The 13,548-nt window shown below is 51.3% G+C and overlaps 1 protein-coding gene across 3 annotated transcripts in view; it reads left to right on the plus strand.

The window, feature by feature from the left end:
• The window catches only part of TCF20 (transcription factor 20), a 119,053-nt gene that overhangs the window by 60,953 nt on the left and 44,552 nt on the right, over positions 1-13,548 (plus strand). For all 3 annotated transcript variants that reach the window (XM_082739914.1, XM_082739915.1, XM_082739913.1), the window contains one exon: positions 731-6,403. In XM_082739914.1, coding sequence (XP_082596040.1) covers positions 731-6,403 — 5,673 coding nt within the window. The remainder of the gene's footprint in view (positions 1-730; positions 6,404-13,548) is intronic.

Below are 13,548 nucleotides of genomic sequence, written 5' to 3' on the forward strand. Positions count from 1 at the left end.
CCCTGGGAGTTAAGGATACTGCCTTGCACACAGTTACGGGTCAGGAAAGAGATGAAGCCCTAGGTGTGTGCTGCAGCCGTGAGCAATCCAGGTGGTGAGAAGACTTGAGTGTCCTGGGGTCGCCAGTCCTCACGGGTAGTAGGTAATCACAGGAAATCTGCACTAACGTGCATTTGGACATGAGAGACTGATTTCTGTTCCCCGGGCGAGTTCTGTTTCTCAAAGTCAGGGAGGGCGGGGACAGCCAGTGGAGGGATTGCCTCGTCATTATTTGAGACCTTAGTCCCGCGATCAGGCTAATACAGGAAAGCCAATAGATGAAATGTTTTTTTTAAACCTCCCCAACATAATTAGAAGATTGACTTAAAAATTGTTGGGTTTTTTTAATTAACAGTAATAGCACAGCCCCATATTTTAGCCCAGTTGGATGTTGGGGGCTCATTTATTTAATAATGAGGTCTGGTGTTTTGTTTTTTTTCTGTACCAAATTTGCATTTACTCAGAATGTTTCTTTTCATCCTCCCATAGACGTCTGCCTCACCATTGAGGCCATTTCTCTGCTTATTGGCACTTTCAGAAATGGACAGGACAAGAAATGAAAGGAAGTTCAAACCGGTCCCCTTCATCTGGGCATCTGAATTATTGTGTCCCCTCCATCACCCAGACTTGATTTCCTTTGTGCAGAGGAGATGCGTGTCTGATATTTCTCTCTCTCCTCTTCCATTTCCAGGAGGGCTGTTGGCCTGCTGCCGTGCTGCTGAACAGTATGCAGTCCTTCCGGGAGCAAAGCAGTTACCACGGAGACCAGCAGAGCTACCCGCAGGAGGTACACAGCTCATCCCGGATAGAAGAGTTCAGCCCGCGTCAGGCCCAGATGTTCCAGAATTTTGGGGGTGCAGGCGGCGGCGGCGGCAGCAGCAGCAGCAGCGGTGGTGGGCGACGAGGATCGGCGGCTGCAGCAGCGATGGCTAGCGAAACCTCTGGCCACCAGGGCTACCAGGGCTTCAGGAAAGAGGCTGGAGACTTCTACTACATGGCAGGCAGCAAAGACCCTGTGACAACAGGAACCCCGCAGCCGCCTCAGCGAAGGCCTTCGGGGCCAGTGCAGAGCTACGGACCACCCCAGGGGAGCAGCTTTGGCAATCAGTATGGGAGCGAGGGGCACGTGGGCCAGTTTCAAGCCCAGCACTCGGCCCTCGGTGGGGTGTCTCACTATCAGCAGGATTACACGGGGCCTTTCTCTCCAGGGAGCGCTCAGTACCAGCAGCAGGCCTCCAGCCAGCAGCAGCAGCAGCAGCAGGTGCAGCAGCTGAGACAGCAGCTCTACCAGTCCCACCAGCCTCTGCCACAGGCCACCGGCCAGCCGACATCCGCATCGTCCCATCTGCAGCCGATGCAGCGGCCCTCCGCGCTGCCGTCGTCCGCGTCCGGGTACCAGCTGCGGGTCGGTCAGTTCGGCCAGCACTACCAGTCCTCCGCCGCCTCCTCGTCCTCCTCCTTCCCTTCGCCGCAGCGTTTCAGCCAGTCCGGCCAGAGCTACGATGGCAGCTACAGCGTGAATGCGGGGTCCCAGTACGAGGGACACGGCGTGGGTTCTAACGCGCAGGCGTATGGCACGCAGTCCAACTACAGCTACCAGCCTCAGTCTGTGAAGGGCTTCGAGCCTGCCAAGATTCCCCAGGGGACACAGCAGGGGCAGGCGCCCGCACAGCCCCCGCAGCCCCCGCCGCAGCATGTGATGCAGTACACGAACACCGCCACCAAGCTGCCCCTGCAGGCCCAGGTGGGGCAGTACAGCCAGCCCGAGGTTCCGGTGCGGTCGCCCATGCAGTTCCACCAGAACTTCAGCCCCATCTCCAACCCTTCCCCCGCGGCCTCTGTGGTACAGTCTCCAAGCTGCAGCTCCACCCCGTCCCCCCTGATGCAGAGCGGGGAGAACCTCCAGTGTGGGCAAGGCAGTGTGCCCATGGGTTCCAGAAACCGAATTTTACAGCTAATGCCCCAGCTGAGCCCAACGCCCTCCATGATGCCCAGTCCTAATTCGCACGCCGCAGGCTTCAAAGGGTTTGGCCTAGAAGGAGTGCCGGAAAAGCGACTGACAGACCCCGGGCTGAGTAGTTTGAGCGCCCTGAGTACGCAGGTGGCCAATCTTCCTAATACCGTTCAGCACATGCTACTTTCCGACGCCCTGACACCTCAGAAGAAGACCTCCAAGAGGCCCTCCTCCTCTTCGAAGAAAGCGGACAGCTGCACAAACTCCGAAGGCTCCTCCCAGCCTGAGGAACAGCTCAAGTCCCCCATGGCCGAGTCGCTGGACGGAGGCTGCTCGAGCAGCTCCGAGGACCAAGGCGAGCGGGTGAGGCAGCTCAGTGGCCAGAGCACCAGCTCCGACACCACCTACAAGGGCGGGACCTCCGAGAAAGCGGGCTCCTCCCCAGCACAGGGCGCTCAGAGCGAGGCCCCCAGACTCAGTGCCAGTCCCGTGGCCAGAGAAGAGGCTGCCTCGCCTGGTGCTAAGGACACACCGCTGTCGTCCGAGGGCAACCCCAAAGTCAACGAGAAGACCGTTGGCGTGATTGTCTCCCGGGAAGCCATGACAGGTCGGGTCGAAAAACCTGGTGCACAAGATAAAGGCTCCCAGGAGGAGGATCCCACAGCCACGCAGAGGCCACCCAGCGCTGGAGGGCCAAAGGAGACCAGTCACCCGTCAGTCCCACAGCCAGAGCCCCCGGGGGGAGGGAGCAAAGGAAACAAGCATGTAGATAATAACTCCAACCACAATGGAGAGGGAAATGGCCAGGGCGGGCACTCGGCGGTGGGCCCCGGTTTTATAGGCAGGAGTGAGCCCAGCAAATCTCCTGGCAGCCTGCGCTATAGTTACAAAGACAGTTTCGGGTCAGCCGTGCCGAGAAACGTCAGTAGCTTTCCTCAGTACCCTACAGGACAAGATAAGGGGGACTTCTCTGGCCACGGGGAGCGCAAGGGGAGGAACGAGAAGTTCCCCAGCCTGCTGCAGGAAGTGCTTCAGGGCTACCATCACCACCCGGACAGGAGGTACTCCAGAAGCGCGCAGGAGCATCAGGGCATGGCGGGGGGCCTGGAAGCAGCCACGAGGCCTAATGTCTTAGTCAGTCAAACCAATGAGTTAGCTAGCAGGGGCCTCTTGAACAAGAGCATCGGGTCCCTATTAGAAAACCCGCACTGGGGCCCTTGGGAAAGGAAGTCAAGCGGCACGGCTCCCGAAATGAAACAGATCAATTTGGCTGACTATCCGATTCCCAGAAAGTTTGAAATAGAGCCGCAGTCATCGGCCCATGAGCCCGGGGGTTCCCTCTCTGAAAGAAGATCCGTGATCTGTGACATTTCTCCACTAAGACAGATTGTCAGGGACCCGGGGGCTCACTCACTGGGACACATGGGTACCGACGCCAGACTTGGGAGGAGTGATCGGCTCAATCCAAGTTTAAGTCAGTCGGTCATTCTTCCCGGTGGGTTGGTATCCATGGAAGCAAAGCTGAAATCCCAGAGCGGGCAGATAAAAGAGGAAGACTTTGAACAGTCCAAATCTCAAGCTAGCTTCAACAACAAGAAATCCGGAGACCACTGCCATCCTGCCAGCATCAAGCACGAGTCTTACCGAGGCAATGCCAGTCCTGGAGCAGCTCACGATTCCATCGCAGACTACGGCCCCCAAGACAGCAGACCCACGCCAATGCGGCGGGTTCCTGGCAGAGTTGGTGGCCGGGAAGGCATGAGGGGTCGGTCCCCTTCGCAGTATCATGATTTCTCAGAAAAACTGAAGATGTCTCCTGGGAGGAGCAGAGGCCCAGGGGGAGACCCGCATCACATGAACCCACACATGACCTTTTCGGAGCGGGCCAACCGCAGTTCTTTACACGCTCCCTTCTCTCCCAACTCAGAAAGCCTGGCCTCTGCTTACCACGCCAACACTCGGGCTCATGCTTACGGGGACCCCAGCGCAGGTTTGAATTCTCAGCTCCATTATAAGAGACAGATGTACCAACAGCAGCAAGACGAGTACAAAGACTGGAGCAGCAGCTCTGCTCAGGGAGTGATCGCCGCCGCGCAGCACAGGCAAGAGGGACCACGGAAGAGCCCGAGGCAGCAGCAGTTTCTCGACAGAGTGCGGAGCCCTCTGAAAAACGACAAAGATGGTATGATGTATGGCCCACCAATGGGGACTTACCATGACCCCAGCGGTCAGGAAGGGGGGCGCTGCCTCATGTCTGCCGATGGTCTGTCTAACAAAGGCATCGAGTTGAAGCATGGCTCCCAGAAGTTACAACAAGAATCTTGTTGGGATCTTTCCCGGCAGACTTCTCCAGCCAAAAGCAGCGGTCCTCCGGGGATGTCCAATCAGAAGAGGTACGGGCCACCCCACGAGGCTGACGGACACGGGCTCACCGACACGCCGCAGTCATCCAAACCCAGTAATGTTATGCTCAGGCTCCCGGGCCAAGAGGATCATTCTTCTCAAAACCCCTTAATCATGCGGAGGCGGGTGCGTTCCTTTATCTCTCCCATTCCCAGCAAGAGGCAGTCACAGGATGTGAAAAACAGTAACACGGAAGATAAAGGGCGTCTCCTTCACCCACCGAAAGAAGGCGCCGACCGAGCGTTCAATTCCTATGCGCATCTCTCTCACAGCCAGGATGTCAAATCCATCCCGAAGAGAGAATCCTCCAAGGACCTTCCAAGTCCGGATAGCAGAAACTGCCCTGCGGTTACCCTCACAAGTCCTGCTAAGACCAAAATTCTGCCCCCTCGGAAAGGCCGGGGCTTGAAATTGGAAGCTATAGTTCAGAAGATCACGTCCCCAAACATCAGGAGGAGTGCGTCCTCAAACAGCGCGGAGGCCGGGGGAGACGCGGTCACTCTCGATGACATTCTGTCATTGAAGAGTGGCCCTCCTGAAGGTGGCAGTGTTGCTGGTCAGGATGCCGAGATGGAGAAGAGAAAAGGTGAGCTGGTGCCTGACCTGGTCTGTCCAACAAGCCAGGACCTGAACATCGAAAAGCCCCTGCCAAGGGCTTCAGAGGAGTGGCGTGGCGGTGGGGACGACAAAGTGAAGACCGAGACGCACCCGGAGACGGTCACTGCTGGAAAGGACCCCCCTGGCGCCATGACATCTGTGACCTCACAGAAGCCTGGGGGTAACCAGGGGAGACCAGATGGTTCCCTTGGTGGGACTGCACCCTTAATCTTCTCGGACTCAAAGAATGTACCTCCAGCGGGCGTGTCGGCCCCTGAGGCAAACCCCAAGGCTGAGGAGAAAGAGAACGATACAGTGACGATTTCCCCCAAACAAGAGGGTTTCCCCCCGAAGGGGTACTTCCCATCAGGAAAGAAGAAGGGGAGACCCATCGGTAGTGTGAACAAGCAAAAGAAACAGCAGCCACCACCTCCGCCCCCTCAGCCCCCTCAGATACCAGAAGCTTCTGCGGATGGAGAGCCAAAGCCAAAAAAGCAGAGGCAAAGGCGGGAGAGGAGGAAGCCTGGGGCACAGCCAAGGAAGCGGAAAACCAAACAAGCAGTTCCCATCGTGGAACCCCAAGAACCTGAGATCAAACTAAAGTATGCCACCCAGCCACTGGATAAAACCGATGCCAAGAACAAGTCTTTTTTCCCTTACATCCATGTAGTAAATAAGTGTGAACTTGGAGCCGTGTGTACAATCATCAATGCCGAGGAGGAGGAGCAGACCAAATTGGTGAGGGGTCGGAAGGGGCAGAGGTCGCTGACGCCGCCCCCCAGCAGCACAGAAAGCAAGGCGCTGCCGGCCTCGTCCTTCATGCTGCAGGGCCCCGTGGTGACCGAGTCTTCTGTCATGGGGCACCTGGTGTGCTGTCTGTGTGGCAAGTGGGCCAGTTACCGCAACATGGGCGACCTCTTTGGACCCTTTTACCCGCAAGATTATGCAGCCACTCTCCCGAAGAACCCGCCCCCGAAGCGGGCCGCGGAGATGCAGAGCAGAGTGAAAGTGCGGCACAAAAGCGCTTCGAACGGCTCCAAGACGGACACTGAGGAGGAGGAGGAGCAGCAGCAGAAGGAGCAGAGGAGCCTGGCCGCGCACCCCAGGTTCAAGCGGCGACACCGCTCGGAAGACTGCGGCGGCGGCGGCCCTCGCTCCCTGGCCCGGGGCCTCCCCTGTAAGAAGGCCACCGCCGAGGGCAGCAGCGACAAGACTGCTTTGGACTCAAAGCCCTCCGTGCCCACCACTTCGGAAGGGGGCCCCGAGCTGGAGTTACAAATTCCTGAACTACCTCTTGACAGCAATGAATTTTGGGTCCACGAGGGTTGTATTCTCTGGGCCAATGGAATCTACCTGGTCTGCGGCCGGCTCTACGGCCTGCAGGAGGCGCTGGAAATAGCCAGAGAGATGGTGAGTGTGCCCTCCCCCTGACCCCCAAATCCGGGGGGCGGGGGCTCGCCCTGCCTCTTCCCGCCTTCTGCTCCCCTCTTTCCCTCTTGCACTCGCCCCAGCCCCGCCAGTCGGACTGATCGTTCCCCCAGGTTGGAGCCCCTAAGCCCACAGGAGGGGTGGAAAATGAAGTGATTTGGAAGATTTGTTTAACTTTGATTTTTATGGGTAGTGCTTACCCTAGGTGGCAGAGTCCTGCTGGGGCAGCCCTGAGAGGCAGAGCAAGCTAGCGTGTGTCCCCCCCCCTGCCCCCCGGCCCGCCCAGTACTCTGCCACCTTCCTCTTTCTGCACCATAAGCTTTTGCTGCTAGTTGTTTTATTTATTGGTCCTTTTCTCCCATTTTTCAACATCTGCCTCTGTAATACTTACAGAGTACGCTGTGATTCTGTTTCCTTTCCTCTCAAACTCTTCCCTTCTCTGGAATTACTCATTCACGTTAGGCTTCTCTTGGACCACATCGCTCTAATCCAAGCTTGACAACAGGATGTTCATTCTTTAGGTCGGTTTCGTAACTGTTATCCTGGGGTGTTCCTAGTCATTGTCACTCCCTTCTTTCTTCCAGCGAATGCCTTTCTTAGTCTTTGCCTGTCTTTGCCTGTCTTAGTCTGTGCCCTCATTTAACGCTGCGCATTGTCCCTCGGGAGTTTCCCGAGATGGGTGTGTGGGAGGAAAAATACTTGGGAGACTTGTCTTGGGTGAGAATATGTCTCTGTCCCATCCTCATGTTTGCTTGAGGGTTGGGTATGGAATTCTAGATTTGAAATCATTTTCTCTCGCTGTCTTAGAGTCCTGGCTCCCGACTTGGCCTTGAGCTTCTGGTGCTGCAGTCGAGGAGACGGGGCCGTTGGTGGTTTTCAGTCTTTGGTATGAGTGTGTGGACTGCCTTTCTCCTCTGAAGCGTTTGAGGATCTTCTCGGTTTCCCTTGGGGTGGGTCTTTTCATTCGCCACTGGGAGATCTTGCCATCTGTAAACTCCTGTGTCCCACTTGGCGAAGTTTGTCCTCTGTTGTTTCTTGGATAATTTCCTTCCGTCTGTTTTCTTGGTTCTTTCTGGAATCCTCTGAATTAGGTACCTCCTGGATTGATCCTCTGGCTTTACCTTTTCACTCCTGGGTTTTCTCCCTCTTTTTCTGCCTTTTTGTTCTCATTTCTCCACGCTCTCTCCAGCTGTACCATCTAACTTTTTATTTATTTATCTTCGTTTCTGATACTCTCAGAACATCGTTCCTCTCTGAACGTCTCTGTCGCGGGGACCTGCTTGAATTAGGCTGGGTTAGGGACCTAACTCCTCTTAAAATTTTGAGCCAACGACCTGGTTTCTGGCCCCACTTTCTGAGACGCCTGCTTCCCCGGCTCTGTGCCCCTCAGTGGCTGGTGTTCTAGTGGCCCCTCCCCTGCGCCCGCTCGTTCCTCTCCCTGCCTTTCAGACTGCTGGGTCGTACCCTTTTTGTCTGATTTCCAGCGTCCGGAAATGGGGACATCTCTCGTGTGTGTTCCCTTTCTCGTTCTTGGTGTCCTCAAGAAGTTGCCGTATAAGTTCGTCCCTTTATCTTTGTGGGAAGCGAAAAGATGTGGAAATGGACGTTCAGCCTATGATGCTTAGTGACATGAAATTTTTGTGTTAATTCATATTTAAAATTTACCATACTTGACAAATACACTGATGATTTTCAGTCATAGTGAAGAAGGGTCGTATCAGCCAGGATCCATAGTATTTTGGGCTACTTGATACTATTCTTTTGCTCGCCCCCTACACTTCACCAGAAGCACTCTATTTTATCATAGCATTGTTTCCAGAATTTACCACAGTGTCTGATAAAAAGGAAGTCAAAGCTATAAACTATAGTACAAAATGTTATTTAATATGAAGTTTATATACTTTTTATATTAGAACATTCTAATTCAGTCACATGAGGAGCTTGCTTTCCCTCTAAGACCCTCCCCCACCAGGGGAGTTTTTTTTCCCTCCCTCCTTCCCTCTCCATCCCCACAGTCACTCCCAATCCCCAGGTTTGAATTAGATTGGCTTCTCAGACACGGTGACATTTCATAATGCAAAAGTCTTAAAGGGACATAGCATTTAAGACCCTAAAGTACAGGATTCTTTAAATAGTCAGTTCTGGGTACTCCCTAATCCATCAGTCATCGTCTCGCCCTAGTTGGTGGCCTGCCTGCCATATTTAGTGGTTTGTTTTGTTTTGTTTATTTGTTATTTTAGGTGTGTGTCCCTGCCCATCTGCCAGTGTTTTCTTTATTTCAACAGAGAATATTATTAATATCTCTCAGAGTAACTTCTGTGTGTAAATGGTTGAACATTTTGTAGCAGTAATTGGTAATTGGTAATCAGCAGGCTGACTCCTGCCCACCAGACCCTTAAATCCTATGCCTCAGTCTAGGTCTAGTTGATAGAAAGTAGGGGCACCTGAGAACGCTGTGACCATCCTAACCACAGGTAGCCCCTGTGTCCCAGAAAGGTTGGTGACCCACAGGCCTGCCTTTTAAAATTACTCATCAGTAATGACTAATGAGTAAAAGTGGCTTACTACTCATCAGCTTTGATCCCAAAGTAAAATCTGGCATGTTATAATTAGACCAGATATACTGAATATGAATAAATCATTCTCTCTTGCCCATCCCCCCCCCGCATTGTCAGCTGGGTGGTTAAAATGACATGAAGCAATTTAGGTAGAGAATATTGAAGGCGTTTTTTGTTTTTTAAAATATTAATTCCAGCCTCTGCCACTTCAAAAGTACTCCAAATTACATGTTTTAAGGGATGAAAAGTTGGGACACTTCATTTAAAAGTTAAAGATATAAAAGCAGATATTTTTTGGGTGCCTGGGTGGCTCAGTGGGTTAAGCCTCTGCCTTCGGCTCAGGTCATGATCTCAGTGTCCTGGGATTGTGTCCTGCATCGGGCTCTCTGCTCAGCGGGGAGCCTTCTTCTCCTCCTTCTCTGCCTACTTGTGGTCTCTCTCTCTGTCCCCCCCCCCAAAAAAAAGCAGGTATTTTTGTGCTTAGGCTGCTCCTATATAGTAGAGGCTCTGAACTAGATTTTTGGGTTCTCTGGTCGCCCCCCAATGGCTCACACGCCACCATCTCTTTTGGTAACATGTTTTAGAACCCAAACAGTTGACCAGTCTTTTTTTTCTTTTCAGTTGAGATGTAATTGACATATAACATTGTATTTGTTCCATGACAAATCTTAGATAAATCTCTACTGTAGCTTTACGATTATTTCCTTACATTGTACTCACATGATGCCAGGCCCTTTAAAAATACTAAACTTTCTCTTCCCTCGATTCTGTTCTGTTTATGTAACAATCCCGTTTTAGAATAGAATGCTAGCTTTGTATATTGAATTTAATTTCTCAGTACACTCGCACATCTGTTTTATTCCCACAAGCCACCCAGTGAGATGGGAAGGGAAAAGAGAGAGACAGTACCATCCTGTTACCCTCACAATATAAAGGATGACTTGGCTTTAGTGACACACGCTCAGGTGCTATATAGCCCAGGGATGTGTTGATTTTAAAAATGGTTAAAAAAAAATGCTGCTTTCCCTTTTTGAGCTGACTGATGTTCCACTATGACTACAAGATCTTTTTCTGTTTTATTTGCCCTAGGTTTATATTCTCCTTTTCCTGATGTACTTGAGAACAAATTAAAATTACACTAACTTGCCTTTTCTTATTTAATTTGATAGATGCTGTTTCAATTTGTCAAGGCCACTCTGAGTCTAGTTTTATCTTAGGTTTTAGCAGATGCTTTCAATTTCAGTCCGCTTAACAGGCCTGCCCAATCCTATCATGTTGAGATAAGGCCACATATATTTCATTAGAGATCCATTTTGGCCCATGTATTTATCAGGTGTTTTGACAAGCATGATATTATAACAAAATCATATGAAGTCCTCGAGAGACAGTAGCTCCCTCCCTATAAGGGTCATACTGTGAAAATTATGGAAAACTAGAACATTCCTGTTCAAGCAGATGGCCTTTGCTGTCCTTCCTTTTTTGAGTGTGGGACTTAATCCATTCATTTCTGCACAGTCTTCTTTGGTTTTGTCTGACTTTGACTTCTGCTCGTTGATCTCGGTCTGATTATATATGTGAGCCCACGGTGATCTCTGATCTGGTGTGGATGGCGTGATAGAGGCACTTGCCTCTTAAACAGACGTACATAGGACTTGGTATGTAGAAGTCATGTTTGGTACATTTAGGAATGTGAAGGCCTTCAAGGTTCAGGGTTGCGTTGCCAGGAGAGCTGACCTGTGTTTATCCCTTCCCTTCCTTCCCCCATCACCTGGGCTGACAGCTCCCCTTCTGAGCAGATTCTTAACACCCTCCATGGGGATTTGTGTATGTTAACTGGATCTGGGTTAATTTCCCTTTTTTTTTTTTTTTTTAAGATTTTATTTATTTATTTGTCAGAGAGAGAGTGAGCGAGAGCGAGCATAGGCAGACAGAGTGGAAGGCAGAGTCAGAGGGAGAAGCAGGCTCCCTGCGAAGCAAGGAGCCCGATGTGGGACTCGATCCCAGGACGCTGGGATCATGACCTGAGCTGAAGGCAGCTGCTTAACCAACTGAGCCACCCAGACGTCCCTTCCTTTTTTTTTTTTTTTTTTTTTTTTTAAAGATTTTATTTATTTGACAGAGATCACAAGTAGGCAGAGGCCAGGCGCTCCGGTTAATTTCCTTTGGATCAGTATATTAAAGATTATATTTAAAGGGTTTTTTTTCCCCCAAGTTTTATTTATTTAATCCCTGCACCCAATGTGGGGCTCAAACTCACAACCCTGAGATCAGGGGTTGCATGCGGTTTCTGACTGAGCCAGCCAGGGGCCCCTGAAGTTTATTTTTAATACAAGTTTAAATAGATCATCCTCCATTTCTAATTTACTGTAAACTTTGACCAAAAAAAAAAAAAAACCTGATTTGACAAGTATAAAATATTAATAGATCGATAACATTATGAAAATGTAACTGCATGTTAAAACATCAAAAACAGAGGCACCTGGGTGGCTCAGTGGGTTAAGCCTCTGCCTTCAGCTCAGGTCATGCTTCCCCGACCCCCACCTCTCTCTGTCTGCCTCTCTGCCTACTTGCGATCTCTCTCTCTCTGTCAAATAAATAAATAAAATCTTTAAAAAAACCCCAAAACATAAAAAACAGATCAGTTAGCCTCTCTGGTGTTGTGTGAAATAAAGGCATTATCCTTTATGCTCCCTGAATTTCCATATGTGCTCCCTAAGTTAGTAGTGGGCCGCCCCCGCGCCGAGGTCCTGCTGAAGCCTTCCCACGGAAACTCCTGGTCTCTGCTTTTGACTCACCAGCCACAGGCGTGCCCCACAGTGACCGACCCTCCCCTCTCTCCTCCCCTCATCCCTCCTCCCCGTCGCTCTCCCCCTGCTTCCTTACATCCTTTGCTTTCCTCTCTAGTCCCCTCTAGAGGCTGTCCCCTGATCTTTGTCGCCACAGCTCACACAGCTGTCCCAGCCTGGCTGTGTTAACACGTTGGGGCACCTGGGTTCATTCATCCCTCTGTTCCTGTGACTTTCAGCAAGTAGCACAGAGTTGTATGATGTCTTATTACCTGTTTTTCTTAACACTACCTGTGTGTGCTCTTACATCACTACACGATGGCCTTGAGACTAAACCTCCAGAGAAAAGGGTCATTTTCTCTCAGGATTTGGTTTTTCTGCATTCTAAGGAATATCATGAAATCTGCAGTTTGGGAATTTTCTTGCTTATATAACGTTACAGAATAAATTGTGAGAGAGTTTTCCTATAGTCTATTTCCTTATTTCTTTTAGGGGTGGAAGGATGATAAGCTTTACACCTGATTTTAAAGTAAAACATACAGGATCGCCTGGGTGGTGGAGTCGGTTAAGTGTCCGAGTCTCGGTTTTGGCTCAGGTCAGGATCTCAGGGTCTGAGGTCTCATGATCCCATGCCGGGCTGGATGGAGCCTGCTTAAGATTTTCTCTCCCTCCCTCTCCCTCTGCACCTCTTCCTTCCCTCTCCCCCATGCTCTCTCTCAAAAAAATAAATAAATAAAAACTGAAAATGGGTGGACTGCTTGAAAATGCTCCAGGTAAAGGGCCATAAAGAAGAATATCGATAGGTTACTATATAGTATATACTAGACCAAATAATTCATCTCTGAGATGTTACACTAGTTACTGCTAATGTGTTGAAAGAGCTAACACGATCGGATGGCGTGCAGAAGTAGGTGTTCATTTCAGTTCAGCAGCTAGCCGAGTCCTTGGTAGGAAACCCATGCAGATCTGAAGTCAGAGCGCTCTAAGGGCCCGTAGCTCCCTTCGTGGTTTGGGAGGCCTCGGTCCCCGGTCCCACGGCTGGCGTGTGAGGAGCAGCACTTGGCAGCAAGGCTCCTGGACCTTGTCAGGAGGGTTTATGTGATTCATGCAGAAAGTGACACCTTGCCACACAGTTCCTGCACAAGAGCTTGAATTTTCCAGGATGCGCAACTTCCTTTATTCCAGACTCTTAAGAAAAATGGAGTTTTCCCCCTTGGCTACCCCCGGCCTAACCTCTTGCCCCAATCCAAGGCCAATTTTATAGGACCCTGAAGGCCACCAGCTGCAGGCCAGCTTCTTCCCACCTTCCCATTTTTTGAAAAGAAGTCTGGCAGGGGAAAATCCATTCAGCTTAATCATGCGCTCAGAGATCCGCCTCAGCTTTCTGGCTTGGCCCTTCTGCTCACCAGCTGGGGAGGCGGGGGATGGGTGAGAGTCCCGCAGTCCCCCTGCTCCGCGGGAAATGAGCATTTCCGAGCTGGTCACGTGCTCAAGGCGCTTAGCCTGCGTGCTTCACCTTCTTAATCTATAAAGTATGGAAACTGCTAGTGCCCACTGTAAAGAAGGCCGTTAAAAGCACGAGTGACTCTTCGGAAGCTTTGTAGAGGAATGTGGGCCAGTGCTGTGGGCCAGCATCTGCCCTCGGGTCGTGTCCTTACGTGTCGTAGTTCGGGTGTATGTTCTGGTTCGCTCGCTGAGCAGGCTGTGGCTCACGGATCCTTCCAGACCCACACAACTAGCGCTTCTTCCCGGCAAGGGAAGTTATCCGGCACAGGAGACCACC

This window comes from Mustela nivalis, assembly GCF_964662115.1.
Source record: "Mustela nivalis genome assembly, chromosome: 7".
NCBI classification, from domain to species: Eukaryota; Metazoa; Chordata; class Mammalia; order Carnivora; family Mustelidae; genus Mustela; species Mustela nivalis.